General features: G+C 42.9%; 1 protein-coding gene across 1 annotated transcript; it reads left to right on the forward strand.

Moving 5' to 3' along the window:
- The first annotated feature begins 87 nt into the window (after positions 1-87).
- Positions 88-15,197, forward strand: LOC116377144 (IgGFc-binding protein-like). The gene is made up of 19 exons (XM_031838710.1): positions 88-454; positions 1,097-1,268; positions 1,723-1,820; positions 2,222-2,352; positions 2,535-2,704; positions 3,489-3,703; positions 3,830-4,024; positions 5,165-5,353; positions 5,600-6,039; positions 7,264-7,382; positions 8,115-8,311; positions 8,719-8,857; positions 9,820-10,002; positions 10,988-11,133; positions 12,075-12,421; positions 12,921-13,144; positions 13,731-13,872; positions 13,981-14,317; positions 15,018-15,197. Exons 1-19 carry the CDS (start codon positions 425-427, stop codon positions 15,180-15,182), a joined length of 3,639 nt encoding a protein of 1,212 aa, XP_031694570.1. The 5' UTR covers positions 88-424; the 3' UTR covers positions 15,183-15,197.
- Positions 15,198-15,612: the final 415 nt, after the last annotated feature.

Genomic DNA, 15,612 nt, shown 5'->3' on the forward strand with positions numbered 1-15,612 from the left:
TGTGTGTGTGTGTGTGTGTGTGTGTGTGTGTGTGTGTGTGTGTGTGTATTACTCAAGTATTACTCTTGTTTTTCATCTCTTTCACTGTGATCTGATATTCTGTTATCTCATTCTGCTCAAGTGCAAACCAGTCACCTGTAAGAAGAGTGAGCACTGTGCCTTGAAGGGCGGTGTCCGGGACTGCTACCCAATATCCCATGCGACATGCCAGGGCTCCGGAGACCCCCACTACCGAAACTTTGATGGACGCCGCTTTGATTTCCAGGGCACTTGCACCTACACCCTGTCTCAACTCACCAAGGGATCAGAGCAGGACCTGGAGCCGTTCCATGTGCTGGTCCAAAATGAGAACCGAGGCCGCAACAAGGCTGTGGCCTACACCAAGTCCGTCTCTCTCATTGTATTTGGTAACATCACTGTCAGCATGAGTCGTGCCAGTGTGGGAGAAATGCTGGTAAGATTGGTCTGTCCACAGTACTTACCCTTGTCCTCCTCACCAATCGCTCTGTAGTGTAGTTACAGTAGACCACTGTCGTATGGGACAGCCCAGACAAAGTATTTGAAATGAATTCAAGATTTTGCTAATTCTAGCCCATGCCAACCTCCTGTAACCAAACCATGGTTTGTGAGGTCTGAACTCATTTAAAATGAATCCTAGCAAAAGGAGATTTTATGCTTACACTCAACCGTCTGCTGCAAACGTTTTCTTCATTACCGCATTGCATTGTGGGATATGTGTAGTTTCCATTGTTGGCATTCTGTAATATTTTACTGGATGTAGTATGCAATTCACATACTATTGGCTTCTATGCTAAGATTTCGGACAGATTAGAAAACAGCATGTTAATATGGAATTTCAGACGCAGCGCATGTCAATTTTCATGTTCTTAATCAATAACTAGTTATTTCTGGGCTGTAAATATTATCTAAAGTGAAGCACATTTAAAAACAACAAATGCTCTTATTCACCTTCACACGCAACACAAACACAAGCCGTTATATAGCTTATATATCTTTTATTTATATATATATATATATATATATATAATTATATGTACACAGTGATTCTGTACATGTGTCCATGCTCTGCCCTCAGGTGAACAGTCGGTCGGTGAACCTGCCTTACTCCACTGAAGACAACAAGCTCTCCTTGTTCCGGCGTGGCTACTTCGGCTATGTTAGGACATCTTTTGGTTTGACACTCATGTTCAACTGGAAGAGCCACGTCAGCTTGACTCTACCCAGTACATACTCTTCTGCTACAGGCGGTGAGTTGGGGGGTTGTTTGGTTAACTCAAATATGTTTCAGGATTCAACATGTGACGGCAGCACTTTGGTTATAAAGCAAACAAGGCTATGTCGTTCCGATTGAGCCGATTCATACAGTTACCCAAGAAATACGGTTTATGGCAGTTTATGGCAGCAGTTGAATCACTGGGGCCTGTATCAAGAAGCCCAGGGTAGAGTCAGCATGGTAACCTATGCTGCATGGCTAAGCTGTTAACCTGCTTTAAGAGGATCAGGGCAAAAACTGTCAACATACCAAATACTGCCTAATACTGAAGGCATTTACACGCGTATTCCATCAGTGCATCTCAGGCCGCTATGTGGTGATTGTTGGAAATAAAAGTATACCTATCCGCTCTAACAGCTTCCTACTCTTAACTATTCTAAATGCTCTAACTGTGACTGCTGTGGTTGTTGCTTGTTTCTCTGTATCAGGCTTGTGTGGAAATTACAATGGAAAACCTGCCGATGGCTTAATGAAACCTGATGGCACCCAGGCTGACAACGTGAACGCCTTCGGAGACAGCTGGAAGGTGAGAATGGGGATCTTTGTGAGAAAAATCGACCTGGAGAACACACACAGGTGAAAACAGTTAGAAGCAGAAAGCAGGCACAGTTGTACACATTGTGTGTGCGGCTCCATCTCCAGCTCAATACAGCAGATCCAATAGTGTCTGCACATCTGGTGGACAGCTGGGAAGGAGAACAAAGTCACTCCTCAGTAATCTAACCGCCTCTTGCTTAATAGCCTACCAATTAATAAAAGAAGGAAGACATCTCATCATGAAAACACATCTGGCCACATGTACAGGCATTGTCAAAACAGACTTGAAAAATGGGAGCCTATCCTTTAAACATCAAACAGTATCTTCATGTTGTTATTAGTTTATTCATTTTTCAAGCTGAATAACACTTTTGCATGTTTTTGAACCAGGCAGGAGGAGACTTTGGCTGCACTAGTGACTGTCCAGGTGGTAAATGTCCGGAGTGTGAGCCTGCGATGATACTACGTTACCAAAAGCCAAGCTACTGTGGCATCATCGCCGATAAACAAGGACCGTTTGGGTAGGTACTGCTTGCTGCTGAGCTAGGCAATAAACAATTTATACTTATGCTTAGTGTTAAAGAAAAACTAGATAATGTCTAGTGGGGAAAAATCCAGGGTTGTTAAAAATGTACAGTATATCTCTTTGTTTATTAAATGGTGTCTATACAGACTGTGCCCTTCTCTGTCTCTGCCCACACAGACAGTGTCACAGTAAACTGGACCACTCCTCCTTCCTCAATGACTGTATTTTTGATTTGTGCGTGTACCGAGGCCACGCCTCCGCCCTATGCAACAGCCTATCAGCTTTCAGCACCTCTTGTCAGGATGCGGGAGCGAAAGTGGGGAGCTGGAGAACCGAACAATTTTGTCGTAAGTCACGCACACACTCAACCACAGTCTCTGTGAAAATCCAGAACTACACTGCCCATCCATCCATCCAAGAGTAACTTGTTCGGAATTCAGACTATGCACTAACCTGGCAACCTCACAATAAGGACAGGAATTTTGGGGTGTTGCCTGCAGTCTCTGGGCCCTACTGATGTTGATAAAGACAAATCCTTCTAAAAATAAGTGTATTAGGGCCATTGTAGGTAAAAAAGGGTCATGAAAGACAATGTATATGACCTTCGCCTCGTTCAGAGGACATCAGTCAGAGAGGACGAACTCTTTATTTTATCTTTTTTTATCCGATTATCCATTGTTAAAATAAAAACTTAGCTCTAACATAAGGATTAAGTACAATTCATACCGATGTACTGTATCTTTCAGGACCTTCGCCTCCCTCAGAGTCCTTCCTAACCATAATAACACTTTCTTTAGACGGTGGCAGGCGATACGAAAGTTTGCCACTTTAATCTTCAATCTTTTATCTTTATTTAATCTTTAATGTTGTTTTCTCTAAATATCACCCCCTGTCGTGCTTCCAGTCTGGACTGGATGCAGGCTTATAGAGATAAATCAGATGTTGATCTTCTCAACTGATTCTGTGAGAGGTGGCAAACAAGCATAGCATACTTCCCTAAATGTCACTGAAATGTTCTCGGTTAGTGAGTGGTTATCCAAAAGTCCCAATGAGGTCCCAAGCATGTTTGTAATGTTTGTGAGCATAATCGCATCAACTTCACCCTGATTGACTTGTGTGTCTCTCTGCCAGCTCCATCGTGTGGCGCGAACAGTCACTACGAGATGTGTGCCCCCCCCTGCCAGCTGACCTGCAGCGGCCCGACACCCCTAGTGGACTGTGAAGACAACGCGCTCTGCATAGAAGGCTGCGTGTGTGACGACGGATTCTTGCTGAGCCACGACAAGTGTGTACCTCTGGCAGAGTGCGGCTGTGAGTTCGATGGACAGTATTATCGAAATGGACAGGTACGACAGCTGCAACAGTGTCAAATGAAGCTCCACAGCTTCTGTTTTTAACACCGTTACTTCTCCTTCTGCCACCACTGTTACTACCGCTGATATGTCTGGTCGGCTCTCTGCTCTTTTTCTCAGGTGTTCTTTTCGGGAGAGTCATGTGACTCCCGTTGCGTGTGTTCAGACGGTGGAAATGTAGAGTGTGATGAGGAATTCCTCTGCTCGCCCAATGAGATGTGTGTTGTGAAAGAGGGCGCGGCCTCCTGTTCACCCAAGAGCACTGGTTCCTGCTCTGTGAGCGGGATCAGGACCATCAGGTCCTTTGACGGACAGGTAAGGGACATTTACACTTACACAATGTCTAATCTATTTCATCTTTTTCAAAAAATATTTGATTGTTGAAATAGATGATTTTATGGAGAAAACCTTTTCTATTTTTAATTATCATTATTTTCTATTTAAATAATGGTCCTCCATCATCAGAGTTGGTCAGAGATGTCATGACGACTCTTTGGGGGGGGGGGGTGGGCAGGTCAAACAATCCCAGGACGTTCACCAATGAGACCGCTGATAGTGTCCCGTGTGAAACCAAGTCCACGATGACTTATTTTACCCTACTTTTTTTAAGCAACTTAAAGACGTAACTAACGCCGCCTACATAAGTTATAAAACAAACTTAGTCAATTTACATAACAAACGTACTTATTTAAACACAAACCACAATCTTTCCCTAAACCACAACGAAGTAGTTCTGTAGCCTAAACAGGTTCTGCACTGATTGCTCGTGTTGCTGGACATTCGTACGCACGAAGAACGAAAAATAACTTTTGAATTGTCGTACGAGGATACGTTGCGTTATTAGAGTATTAGATTTCAACCAAGTGGCAACCCCCATAACTGGAGGCGTACGTATGTCAATGTTTTTACAACAATGTATCAAATACCAATGTGAAAGGTGTCGCGAACATCCACATAAAATGCATTATAAAACGGAAATGTCAATAACACAATCTGAACTAATAAACTATGTCCAGAGACTGCTCTCAGGAACCTATAGGTCACTTAATGGTTGAACTCTCAATTTACCATGTGTCTGGTCAGAGTCAGGTCCGACTTGGGGTCAATCTTGGCCCCACAAGGTTTTATGCCCCAACCTTTCCTGTTGAGCAGAAAGACACAGAGACATATCCAATTGTACTTCAACGACTTAAAGAAGAAAAGTTTTGAAGCAACATGTAGCTTAACTGATATGTTATGCCCAGCTAACATATGTTTAGTAATAGGAAGAGTTCCTTGACATGTGGGTTTTGAACTTCCTGTTGACCTCTCTCCATTCTACTGACTTTCAGCTCACTGTTTCGCTGTCTGACCCTAAACTTTACCTTTCTGATTCACTCTCACCGCTCCTCTCGCGTCGACAATCACTGTGCAAGTTCTGACATAACCTTGAATATCTTCTGTTTCATCCTCTAGGATTATCCTCTGTGGGGAGACTGTCTGTTCATATTGGCAGACGTGCAAGAGCAGGAAGGAGCGATGGAAGAATTCTCTGTGTATGTACAGCAGCAAACCAGTAAGGATGGCCAAGTCTCTCGCAGTGTGCAGCTCAAGGTTTACGACGTGGAAATCACTATGGAGACCGGGGTTGTTTGGGAAATCAAGGTATGACTGACCAGTATTAGAACACACTGTTCAGCCATATGCCATGGTACTACATTTATCTGATAACATTAAACCTCATCTGGTAACTTTGTGAACATAATGTTCTGGCCTTCATGGAGAAATAGCTACGTCTTATTCATTTTTTAGTCCATTTGGTTGAAATGTAGATCTTTGTAACGATGCAGCAGCTCCTGAGGTGGGACAGAGCTAATGTGATGAAATAATTTGTACCCATTTATGTCTCAGGCCGATGAAATCAGAGTCTACCTTCCTGTGTCACTGGCTGACGGAAAAGTGCGAGTGCATCAAAATGGCATCAACATCATCATTACAACTGACTTTGATCTGAAGCTGACCTACGACAGTGTTGCGGGAGTGGTCCTACAAATCCCGTCCACCTATAGCGACCAGCCACGTGGTCTCTGCGGCGACTATAACGGTAGTCCAGATGACGACCTGACATCAACACGAGGCAAGGATTCAACAGACACATCAGCAGCCTGGGTCGTAACGGAGGACGACGTTTCTTGTGACACGGGCTGTGGTGCCAGTTCCTGCCCTGGGACAGATAAACAGAAGGACCCAGACGCTGAAAAGGCCTGTGACATCATCAAAGCCCAGGAGGGCCCATTTGCAGGTTGCCACTCAACAGTGATGCCAACTCCGGACTACAATGCTTGTGTCAGGCAAGGAAATATCTCGAATGTCTCTAAGTGTTGCATTGTACACATTAAAGGGCATTGCACACCAGGGGCATTTTTTTCATGCGATTAATTCCCTTCACTATAAGTTTTAGTTTTAGTTTTTTCACACAGGACACAAATATTACGCGGCGAAAAAGCGGCCATCTTTTTCCAGTGCAAGGTTTTATTCTGAGCTTTCCCACTGCAAATAAAGGCATCAACCAATCACGTTGTGTGGTACTGACACATCCAAAACACACACTATAGTGTACACAGAGGCTCCGTAGTCCGAACCAAGACGGTAAACTTTATATCTCCTATCAACCTTGACAAAGGCAACGCAGACCAGCTCCTTCTATACCTTTCACAATAAAAGCCCTCAACATATACAGCTGTTTCCCAGGGGGAACTAAAATTCCCTCCGAGCTTTTCGCTAAAAGAAAACTCAATAGAATAGCTTTCAGTAGCTCCGGTTTTACAACAATTTAGCTCAGACAGACTGCGAGACGCTACTCTGACCCTGGTAGTTGGTCCTTTGCCTGCAAGAAATGAAATGAATTTGCATCGCTGCTGGTATGAATAGTTTTAATGCAAAGTATTTGCAGGAGAGTATTTTGCATTTTTGTGTTGTTTCTTTGCCTCGCCCCCGATGTGTAAAAGCCTCAACTGTGTTTCCAGCTTGACGTTACTGTGACTCAGCATGATGTCTTTGTCTCTAGTTCCCAGACTCTAAACACTCCTTTAGCCCTTTTTCACTGCAGGAACGTAAAAACCAGTAATCACTGTAGCGTCCCCCGTATTGTTTTTGCTTATATTTGCACATTTCATATTGCATTATGAACACCGGCCTGACACTCTGGGCCAATCAGCGGGCCAGGCCACCGAGAATTATTGAATCCTAAACAATTCCATACATTTCTGTACCACACTGTTTTCCTATATGGGATTATTAACAACATTGCAGGCGCACTGACTTTCACGTTTACCTGCTATCAAAGTGGTTTTGTTATTCTGGATAAGCTATTTGCTGTCTGATCATATGACTTTTGACCTTTGTTTCTTGACCCCTCCGAGAATCGTAGCGGTTAGGGTTATTATTATGATAGAAATGGGAGACAAAACTGCAAAAATGAGATCCAAAATCAGAATTATCACCAAAAAAAAAGGAGTTTCTGTGATACGACCGTTTCTGGTGTTTCCTGTAATTAAATGAAAGTTTGTTTCCAGGGAGATGTCCACAGACAAAGCGGGCGCGGACATCCTGTGTCGTCACATCCACAATTATGTTACAGCTTGTCAACTTGCTGGCTCCAAGATAAGCAAATGGAGAAGCGACACTCTCTGCCGTAAGTCTGATCTGATTGGCTGATGCTCGCTGTTCCTAAATGTGACTTATCTTATTGTTTGCATGTGTTTATTCTCCCATGCTGCGTTGCACAGTGGACATGAGATGCAAAGTACAACAACATTGGATGAAATACTTTGTGAAATGTGTTTTCTTTTGTTAATTTGTTATCTTGTCTTTTTTTTTAAATGTTGTGTTTTCTGTCTTCTTCTTGTCACTCTCAGTGTCTTTAATACATAAACCCTCGTTTAAGGAGTACTACTAGTTTATTTTTAAAGTGGAAGTCTGAAGTGTAGATTGTGAAGAGGAGAGGGGCCAGTACAGTTCCTTGAGGTGCTCCGATGTTGCTTATCACCACCTTGGAGGCACAGCCATGCACTCGACACACTGTGACCAGCCAGTGAGGTAGTCCGTGGTCCAGTAAGCAGTGTCAGGGTGCAGTTAAATCGCGAGAACCCCATTAGAAGGGGCAGGGCTGGATGGCGTTGAAAGCACCGGAAAATGTGGGAGGCTGGCTTGCTGCAGCCTGTGACGCATTTCATCTGCTAATCTAATACTTATCAAATCTACTAATACAATGGCACATGACTAAATGTGCCAAATTACAACCTTGAATTTGCGGATTATTAAAAAACGGAACTCTGCTACAATTTATGAATTTTAGGCAACAGAAATCCTAACAAACCTCCTCAATACTGAGCCTCCGGACCTTGTTTTTTTCTTCTTCTTGCAGCTCTGAAGTGTCCAGCAGGAAGTCACTATGAGCTCTGCGCCTCTTCCTGCTCCTCCACCTGCTCCTCTCTGGAGGAGTCCGGGCCCTGCCCAGTGTGCCAGGAGGGCTGCGAGTGTGACGACGACCTCATATCCGATGGAGTCCGCTGTGTTTCAGTAGAGAAATGTGGCTGCGTGGTGGATGGACAATATTATGGGGTAATCACCGTTGTCCACGTCAGCTTCTTCATCATAACGCTTATTCAGCACAATATAGTAGCTTACTAATATCTAGTCTGTTGTTAGTCCTGGCCAACAGTGCTCCTGAATTCAGTGATTCCACCACATAGCTGGGTGTGTTTCAAATATTTGGGTGATTAAAATGAATATTTCAAATGAAATGTTCTCCACAGCTCACCATTATTACCGTGTGTCAGTGACATGAGGTGAGGTGAACAGGGTAGGTACTGCGTTATGAAAGCAAGTAAAGCTACGACAGAAAAACAAGGTCCAATGATCCCGAGTTAATATGATTGTTGATATGCATGTTTATCCGAATAAGATCTTCTATGTTAAGCATACCAGTGGCCATTTATTCTATCTAACGCATAAGTGACTCTTTTCAGACGGATACATCAACATTATCGGAGGACTGTTCAGAGCGCTGTACCTGCCAGTCTGGACAATTCAGCTGCAGCAACACAAGCTGCAAGTCGACCGAGGAGTGTCGCAACAAGGATGGAACCATTGGCTGCTACTCTACAGGTGAAATACTTGCAGAGTGACTGTGATCTTTTAAAGCTGGGGTTGGCAGTCGTCTTGAAAAACAATTTTTTCCGACAGCAATCAATATTTAATAAATGCTCTGACAAAAAAAATAGATGAAAAATCTGAAATCTGTGTCTTTCCTCTAAGTGTAGCGCTATGCATCAATCTAGGTTGTTTTGGTGTGAGTTGCAGAGTGTTGGAGTTAACTGCAGAAGAGATGTCTGCCCCCTCTCCAATATAATGGATTCATTCTCTTTGCTTGTAATGCTCACCACAAGCCAAGAAAAATGATCTTTCCAGAAATCATGACCAGGTTACTCACGGTCATTATTTCTGGAAAGAGACATTGCTGTTGATTTTTTCCATTGCACTTTTTGGGTGCTTTGAACACCACAAGACGAGTGCGACGTCGCCCCATTCCACCGGAGAGAAAGCAGACATCTCTACGGCTGATTTCTCCAAAACTAGTCAACTCACACCAAAACAATCTAGATTGATAAATAGCACTACAGGTAAGAGGAAAAATATGTAGTTTTGATTCTGGGGCGAACTGTCAATTTAAGTTACTCTTTAAGATAAAAATCCACGACCAACCCAGCCACCTACTTCCATTTGCAACTGTTCTGCTTTAGTCATTTATGTTCCATGGGAATGTTCAATGCCACTGTGGGAAGTAGTGCGATCCTCACATATTTCAATTGGAACAAAAGCAGCGTGAAAAGCCTGCTGTCTTTGAGAAGGACAACATTTGATGAGTCATTCAAATGGAGATAACGGTGCAAGCTTTTAGATTCTCCAGAGACAAAAACGTTTTTGTCTCTGGAGGAGCCAAGACCTTTTTGCTTTGTTCACCCATGTATGTTCAAATGTATAACCAATATTTCTCTCAACTTGAGTTATACATTTTTAGACTCATAATAATAATTGATTAATTAATGCTGATACTGTATGTGTTCCAGACCCTTGTGCGGAAGTTCATTGCAGGGTGAAGGAGCACTGTGAGGTGTCAGATGATCAAGGAGTGTGTGTACCTGATTCCAAGGCCTTATGCTGGAGTTTCGGCGACCCGCACTACAAAACGTTTGACGAATTCAACTACTCGTTCCAGGGAACCTGCACCTACGTCCTCGTCAACACCACAGGTTCGCAGTTACCTTAACACGGAGATATCTATTTCTTTGCTCTGCTCGGGGTTCACGCAGCACAATAGTTTTCTTAAGTAACAATGAAATACAACTCTGTGTTCAAAATAATGCAGCGCGTCTTGCGAGGAGGGAGTTGCCAGACATATCTCAATACATTGTATTGCAGAACCTCAGTATATACAGTATGTACGTCATTTGCAACTTATTAATTTAAAGGAAATGAAAGGGCCTCGTCATTACAAACAAACAGAGACCAGGTCACACACTTGATCCTTTTTAGCTTCGACGTTGACGTCACCTCTTGGATCCACTGAGAAATGAGAGGTTTTTTAAAGGGACTCTGGCGCTCTGAGACACTACCCCTTTTGTCCACAGGGACCGCCAAAATCAACACAAAAAGAAAGTTGGCTATAGTAGCTTTAAATGTCCCGGTTATCGTCAATACACGTATAAAGTGACACCCCTAACTGCAGCCCAGTGCACCAGCTATGCGTAATTTCACATTCAATTTGCATTCAAATTACATTAACGACAGAATTAACATTTATCATTGCTTGATTTTACTATTGCCCCATTGTGTTGCCTTGAATGGGCTACTACACACACACAAACACATATGAATAATTAACTTTTATACTTTTTGTTGAAAAATTCTTGATTTTTTTAGATTGGTCAAAGAAAACCCAATGTTAGAAGTATAGTTTCAGCGACCGTTATTTGTTATAGCAGAGATTTATATGACGCATTCGCTGGAAACGAGCACCATTTCATTGCCTGTTACAGAAATGCAAATTTATCTGTTATGGTAGCAGTTTTTTTATGTCAAGATGGAAAGGATGCTGATGTAGTGTTGCGTAATGAATATTTCCAATCAACCAGCCAACATTTGTGAACTAAAAGACTGCATGTCACATTAAGCAGTTGTTATAAAGTTGACACGCTGTCTTGCTAGCGTTAACATGAATTATTCTGACTTCCTCAGGTCTTGACTCCTCCCTGCCAGAAGTAACTGTCACCACCAAGAATGAGCTCCGTGGGAACTCTGAAGGCTCCTTTGTGCGTTCAGCCCTCGTGGAGATGTTGGGCCACCAGATAACCCTCCCAAACACCGACAGAGGCTTCATATTGGTGGGTCTTACTTCAATACATGGGCTGTGTCAACACCACCAACCTTTCATGCACAATTCTTAGTTACACTGGAAATCAATCGGATTCAATCTTTTTCATTGACACAATTATATTATTGTATTATTTGTCATATTAAATGTTTTTGAAACCTATTTTGGTTGTGCCAGCCATCATTGCAGTAAGTAATGATGACATTGTACTTCCTAAAATACACTTTCTTGGGATCGTTGGGGAATACAACAACTCACATTAGGCGTGACGTTGGGTTGACAGCTAGTGAGTTCGAGATGAACAAGGGTTGCATGTTTTGAAAGTAAAATATGTAGGTGGCTGTTTGTTAACACAGCATTCAGAATTCGCCCCTCCTCTCCAGCTGAACGAGTGAGGGATAGAGTGTTAAAGGTAGTTGAGCGAGCTAGATAAAAACGTTATTTTCTGATGAGGAAGTAAACACATCCATATTGACTCACAAACCTGCGGGAAGGTGCCGGATTTTAAATGAATGCAGCCCAAGGCACGCTTTATCTTGCCGTGGCCCGTCTGTGCGCGGACAAATCATTTTGCAGACAATTCATATGTAAAGTTTCAACCGGATGTTTTTTCCAAATTAAAAAATGTCCTTTGTCTGATGGGATACCATATTTCACCACCTTATATACGTTTGGTTTAATAACTGCCTTGAGTATATTTTAAGCCAGCTTTTTGAGGCGTAAAATGCCCCTTTCACCTTTTCTTTTAGTTCTTTCGCAACTAATTCCCAATTTGCTGTTGATGATATTTCAATTAATTAAATACTTTAGTTTTATTGACATTTATTTTTAAGGATGGCAGAATATTTCGAACATGCCCAAAGTCCTTTAGTAGGGGGCAGCAGCGCTAAATCATCATCATACAATAAACATTTGATTTCATCACCACCGTGTCTCCCCCTCTCTCTCCAGGTGGACGGCATAAAGTCGGAGCTTCCTGTCATTCTTGATGAAGGCGTCATCTCCATAACACAATCTGGAATTAGAGGCACACTCCGGAGTAATATTGGCGTCGAAATTACTTTTGATTGGTCCACACTTATCATGGTGTCCCTCACTAGCAGCTACTATGGTAATGTCGGTGGGCTCTGTGGCAACTACAACGGCGACAAGGAGGATGAGCTGACAACCGTCGATGGCAGCCCAGCTGTTAACGTGACACAGTGGGCAGGGACATGGAGCGTCGAAGACTACGACCCATTCTGTTACCATTACTGCGAGGACGAGTGTCCTCAGTGCTCGGACAGCGACCGCATCAAGTAATGTTATAACATTGACTTTTACAGTAACTTAAAGGTCTCATTTTGTTGAAAGCGAGATTTCCAGGTCTTTTTGGATTGTAAAGAAGGTCTAGTTGCTTTTTACTGTGAATCTGATAATTAGCACTAAACCCAAAGCACAGTCAAAGTCCTGCATTCCAAATAATACTGAAGTAAAAGTACATACGTTTTAGCATCAAAATATACTTTAAGTAACAAAAGTAAGTCATTATGCAGAATGTTCATAAGTGATACATTAAAGCTACAGTTGGTAACTTTATCAAAACATCTTTTTTTAACTGTCACTATATCCTGACAGGAGTACAAGAGACGGATAATTGATGTAGTGGAGTAGAAGATTACAGTAGCATTACCAAAGAAATTCTCAAGTACATGTACCTCAAAATTGTACTTAAGTACAGAACTTGAGTAAATGCACTAATTATCATATGTACTTAATATGAGTGAGCTGACGATAAACCCCTTTGCTCCTCCTCAGGTACACTGGTCCAGAATACTGTGGGATCATGAGCGACAAGAAGGGGCCTTTCTCTGGGTGCCATGGTAAGGTGCCCATAGCAGAGGCGGCGTCAGACTGTTTGTATGACGTCTGCATCAATGACGGACGGGAAGTAGTACTGTGTGAGGCCCTGGGCAACTACATGGCAGAGTGCCAGGAGGCGGGAGTGTCTGTGTCGTCATGGAGACAACTGGGCAACTGCTGTGAGTTTACACAATACACACACAGAACATTTATGTAGACGGAAACACGACAGACAGACGTGAAGTCACTCACCTCAATGTTCTAAATTTAAACTGAACGCTGGCTATATATATATATATATATATATATATATATATATATATATATATATTGACTAGAGGTCTTCACAGGTGCTTTCAGTTGCCCCGGGACAAAAGTCAAGGTGGGTCCAAATTATATTTAGTCTAATAAAAGTGTTATATTAAGGGTCCCATTGTATAGCTGCAGGTCTCTGGTCTGTATACCAATATGACTGATACCCAAGTGGATCCAAGCTGATTCTGCATCCGTCCATCCTGTCCATTGGTTTCCAATGGTTTGGTGGTGAGATATTTAGAAATGAATATAATTCTGGATTAATGCATGGCATAAATAAATGTGCATAAATCTACAATTTAAAAGGTCAAAACTTGGATAGAATAGTTTTCAAATGGTGTTTTGAATGTGCTTCGGCTCGAGAGGTCACCGTGTGTGGATAGCCCGCGCTCCTTCTCTCTGTCCGTCCATCTCCTAAACTCTTCCCCGCTCTTGTTGTTGTGCCTCCAGCTCTTGACTGTCCAGCCCACAGCCACTACAGCATGTGCGGCTCAGCGTGTCCCCCCAACTGTGGTGCTCAGCCGGAGGTTTGCCCTAAGATCTGTGTGGAAGGCTGTTTCTGTGACAAGGGATTTGTGCAGAGTGGTGAAAAGTAAGTATAATGTCCCCCCGTTCCTGACTAATGTCTTCCGTACAGTCAGACCTCGTCCCTGCACTCTGATTGACATCCTTTTGTTCCGGGTGTCTTTGCTTCTGTCAGGTGTGTTATCAGGGAGACGGGCTGCGGCTGTAGCCACGAGGGCCATTACTACCAACCAGGTGTCAACTTCTGGGCCGACTCGCTGTGTAGCGAGAAATGTGTGTGTGATGCAGCGACACAAAAGGTGAAATGCGAGAAGGCCGGCTGTCGAACCGGAGAGAAGTGCAGCGTCGTGGACGGGGTGCAAGACTGCTACCCAGTCGGCTTTAAGTCTTGCAGCGCACGCGGAGATCCGCACTTCCTCTCCTTCGATGGACGCAAGTTCGACTTCCAGGGCAACTGTGTCTACAGGCTGGCCAGTGTGCGTGCAGGCACCACGGGTCTGACGCACTTTGAGGTGAGCTGAGCACCAAACAGTACAGTGCACCATGAAGTTCTCCACCACACGTCCACTGGGCCGCTTCTTTACATTTACACAACAGATTGTGCAAATTGAAATCAACATGGAAACAGGAGTTTGGTTTGGGAAAATAATAATAATAATAATAATTTATTGATATAGCACTTTGACAGACAAAGCAGCAAAAGCAAGGCAATAATAACAATAACAGAAAGCTCAGTGAGACAGTCGATACGATAAAAATCAACTGAGAAATAAATACAATAAATAATAATAATAATAATTTAGTAAAATAATTTAGTAAAATCAATAAATAAAAATAAAACAGAAAAGCGATGACACCACATACAAGCCAGTCTATAAAAATGTGTTTTATAAAGTGATTTAAAAGAGATTACCGATTCTTCGATAATTGGCATGTCACTGACACACTTTTAAGTACATTTTGATGATGATGCTTTTGTACTTTTTAGTGATATTTTACATGTAGGAATTTTCCTTGTAACGGAGTATTTTTAAATGGGGATATTTCTGCTTTTACTTTCGTTAAAGATCTGAGGGAAAAAAAGACTCCTGTCTTGTACATTGAGGTCAAAAGAACAAAGATTTGCATCATATATCCTAACTAATTCCTCCATTGGATTTGTTTCGTTTCCCTCCTATCTGTCCTCTCTACTCCTCTTTCGGTGAATTGCAGGTCACCCTGGAGAATAACAACCGTGGCAACAAAAGAGTGTCATACGCTAAAGTGGTGACTGTTAATGTCTATGGCAGCACGTACACGCTGTCAGTGGACTACCCAGGCAGAGTGCTGGTGAGGAACACACACACACACACACACCTTCTCAGGGGTGCAGTGTGAATCAAACATGGCGTACATTTTTGCCTGACGTTACTCTTGCGATTTGTTTTGACTGTGTGGTTGGGACGTTTCCGTCTGTGCCGCTGTGTGCCCACATAAACTATCATGCGGCGCATGTGTGACCTGCAAAAACATGGCCGTACAAGGCCGATCGGCTGAATTCCCTCATGTTTACCAAGGTAATAAATCAAGTGAGAAGTAGGGTCATTTTCTCATGGACTTCTATAGAATCGGACTTCTTTTTGCAACAAGAGGAGTCGCCCCCTGATGGCCAGTAGAAAGAATGCAAGTTTAAGGCACTGCAGCATTGTTCACTTTTTAGCAATAAGCTAATATTGCCCCCAGCATGGGAAGCAGAAGTACAAATACAACCCATAACCCAGTGTGTGTGTGTGTGTGTGTGTGTGTGTGTGTGTGTGTGTGTGTGTGT

This window comes from Anarrhichthys ocellatus, unplaced genomic scaffold (assembly GCF_004355925.1).
Source record: "Anarrhichthys ocellatus isolate YVR2014 unplaced genomic scaffold, GSC_Weel_1.0 scaffold940, whole genome shotgun sequence".
NCBI lineage: Eukaryota > Metazoa > Chordata > Actinopteri > Perciformes > Anarhichadidae > Anarrhichthys > Anarrhichthys ocellatus.

What these genes read in the sequence shown, in the direction of transcription:
- LOC116377144 (XM_031838710.1), top strand. Translation starts at nt 425, where the DNA reads ATGAGTCGTGCCAGTGTGGGAGAAATGCTG. An exon ending in CGTCCTCGTCAACACCACAG is followed by an intron (nt 10,003 to 10,987) that starts GTTCGCAGTTAC and finishes TGACTTCCTCAG; the next exon opens with GTCTTGACTCCTCCCTGCCA. An exon ending in CCGACAGAGGCTTCATATTG is followed by an intron (nt 11,134 to 12,074) that starts GTGGGTCTTACT and finishes CTCTCTCTCCAG; the next exon opens with GTGGACGGCATAAAGTCGGA.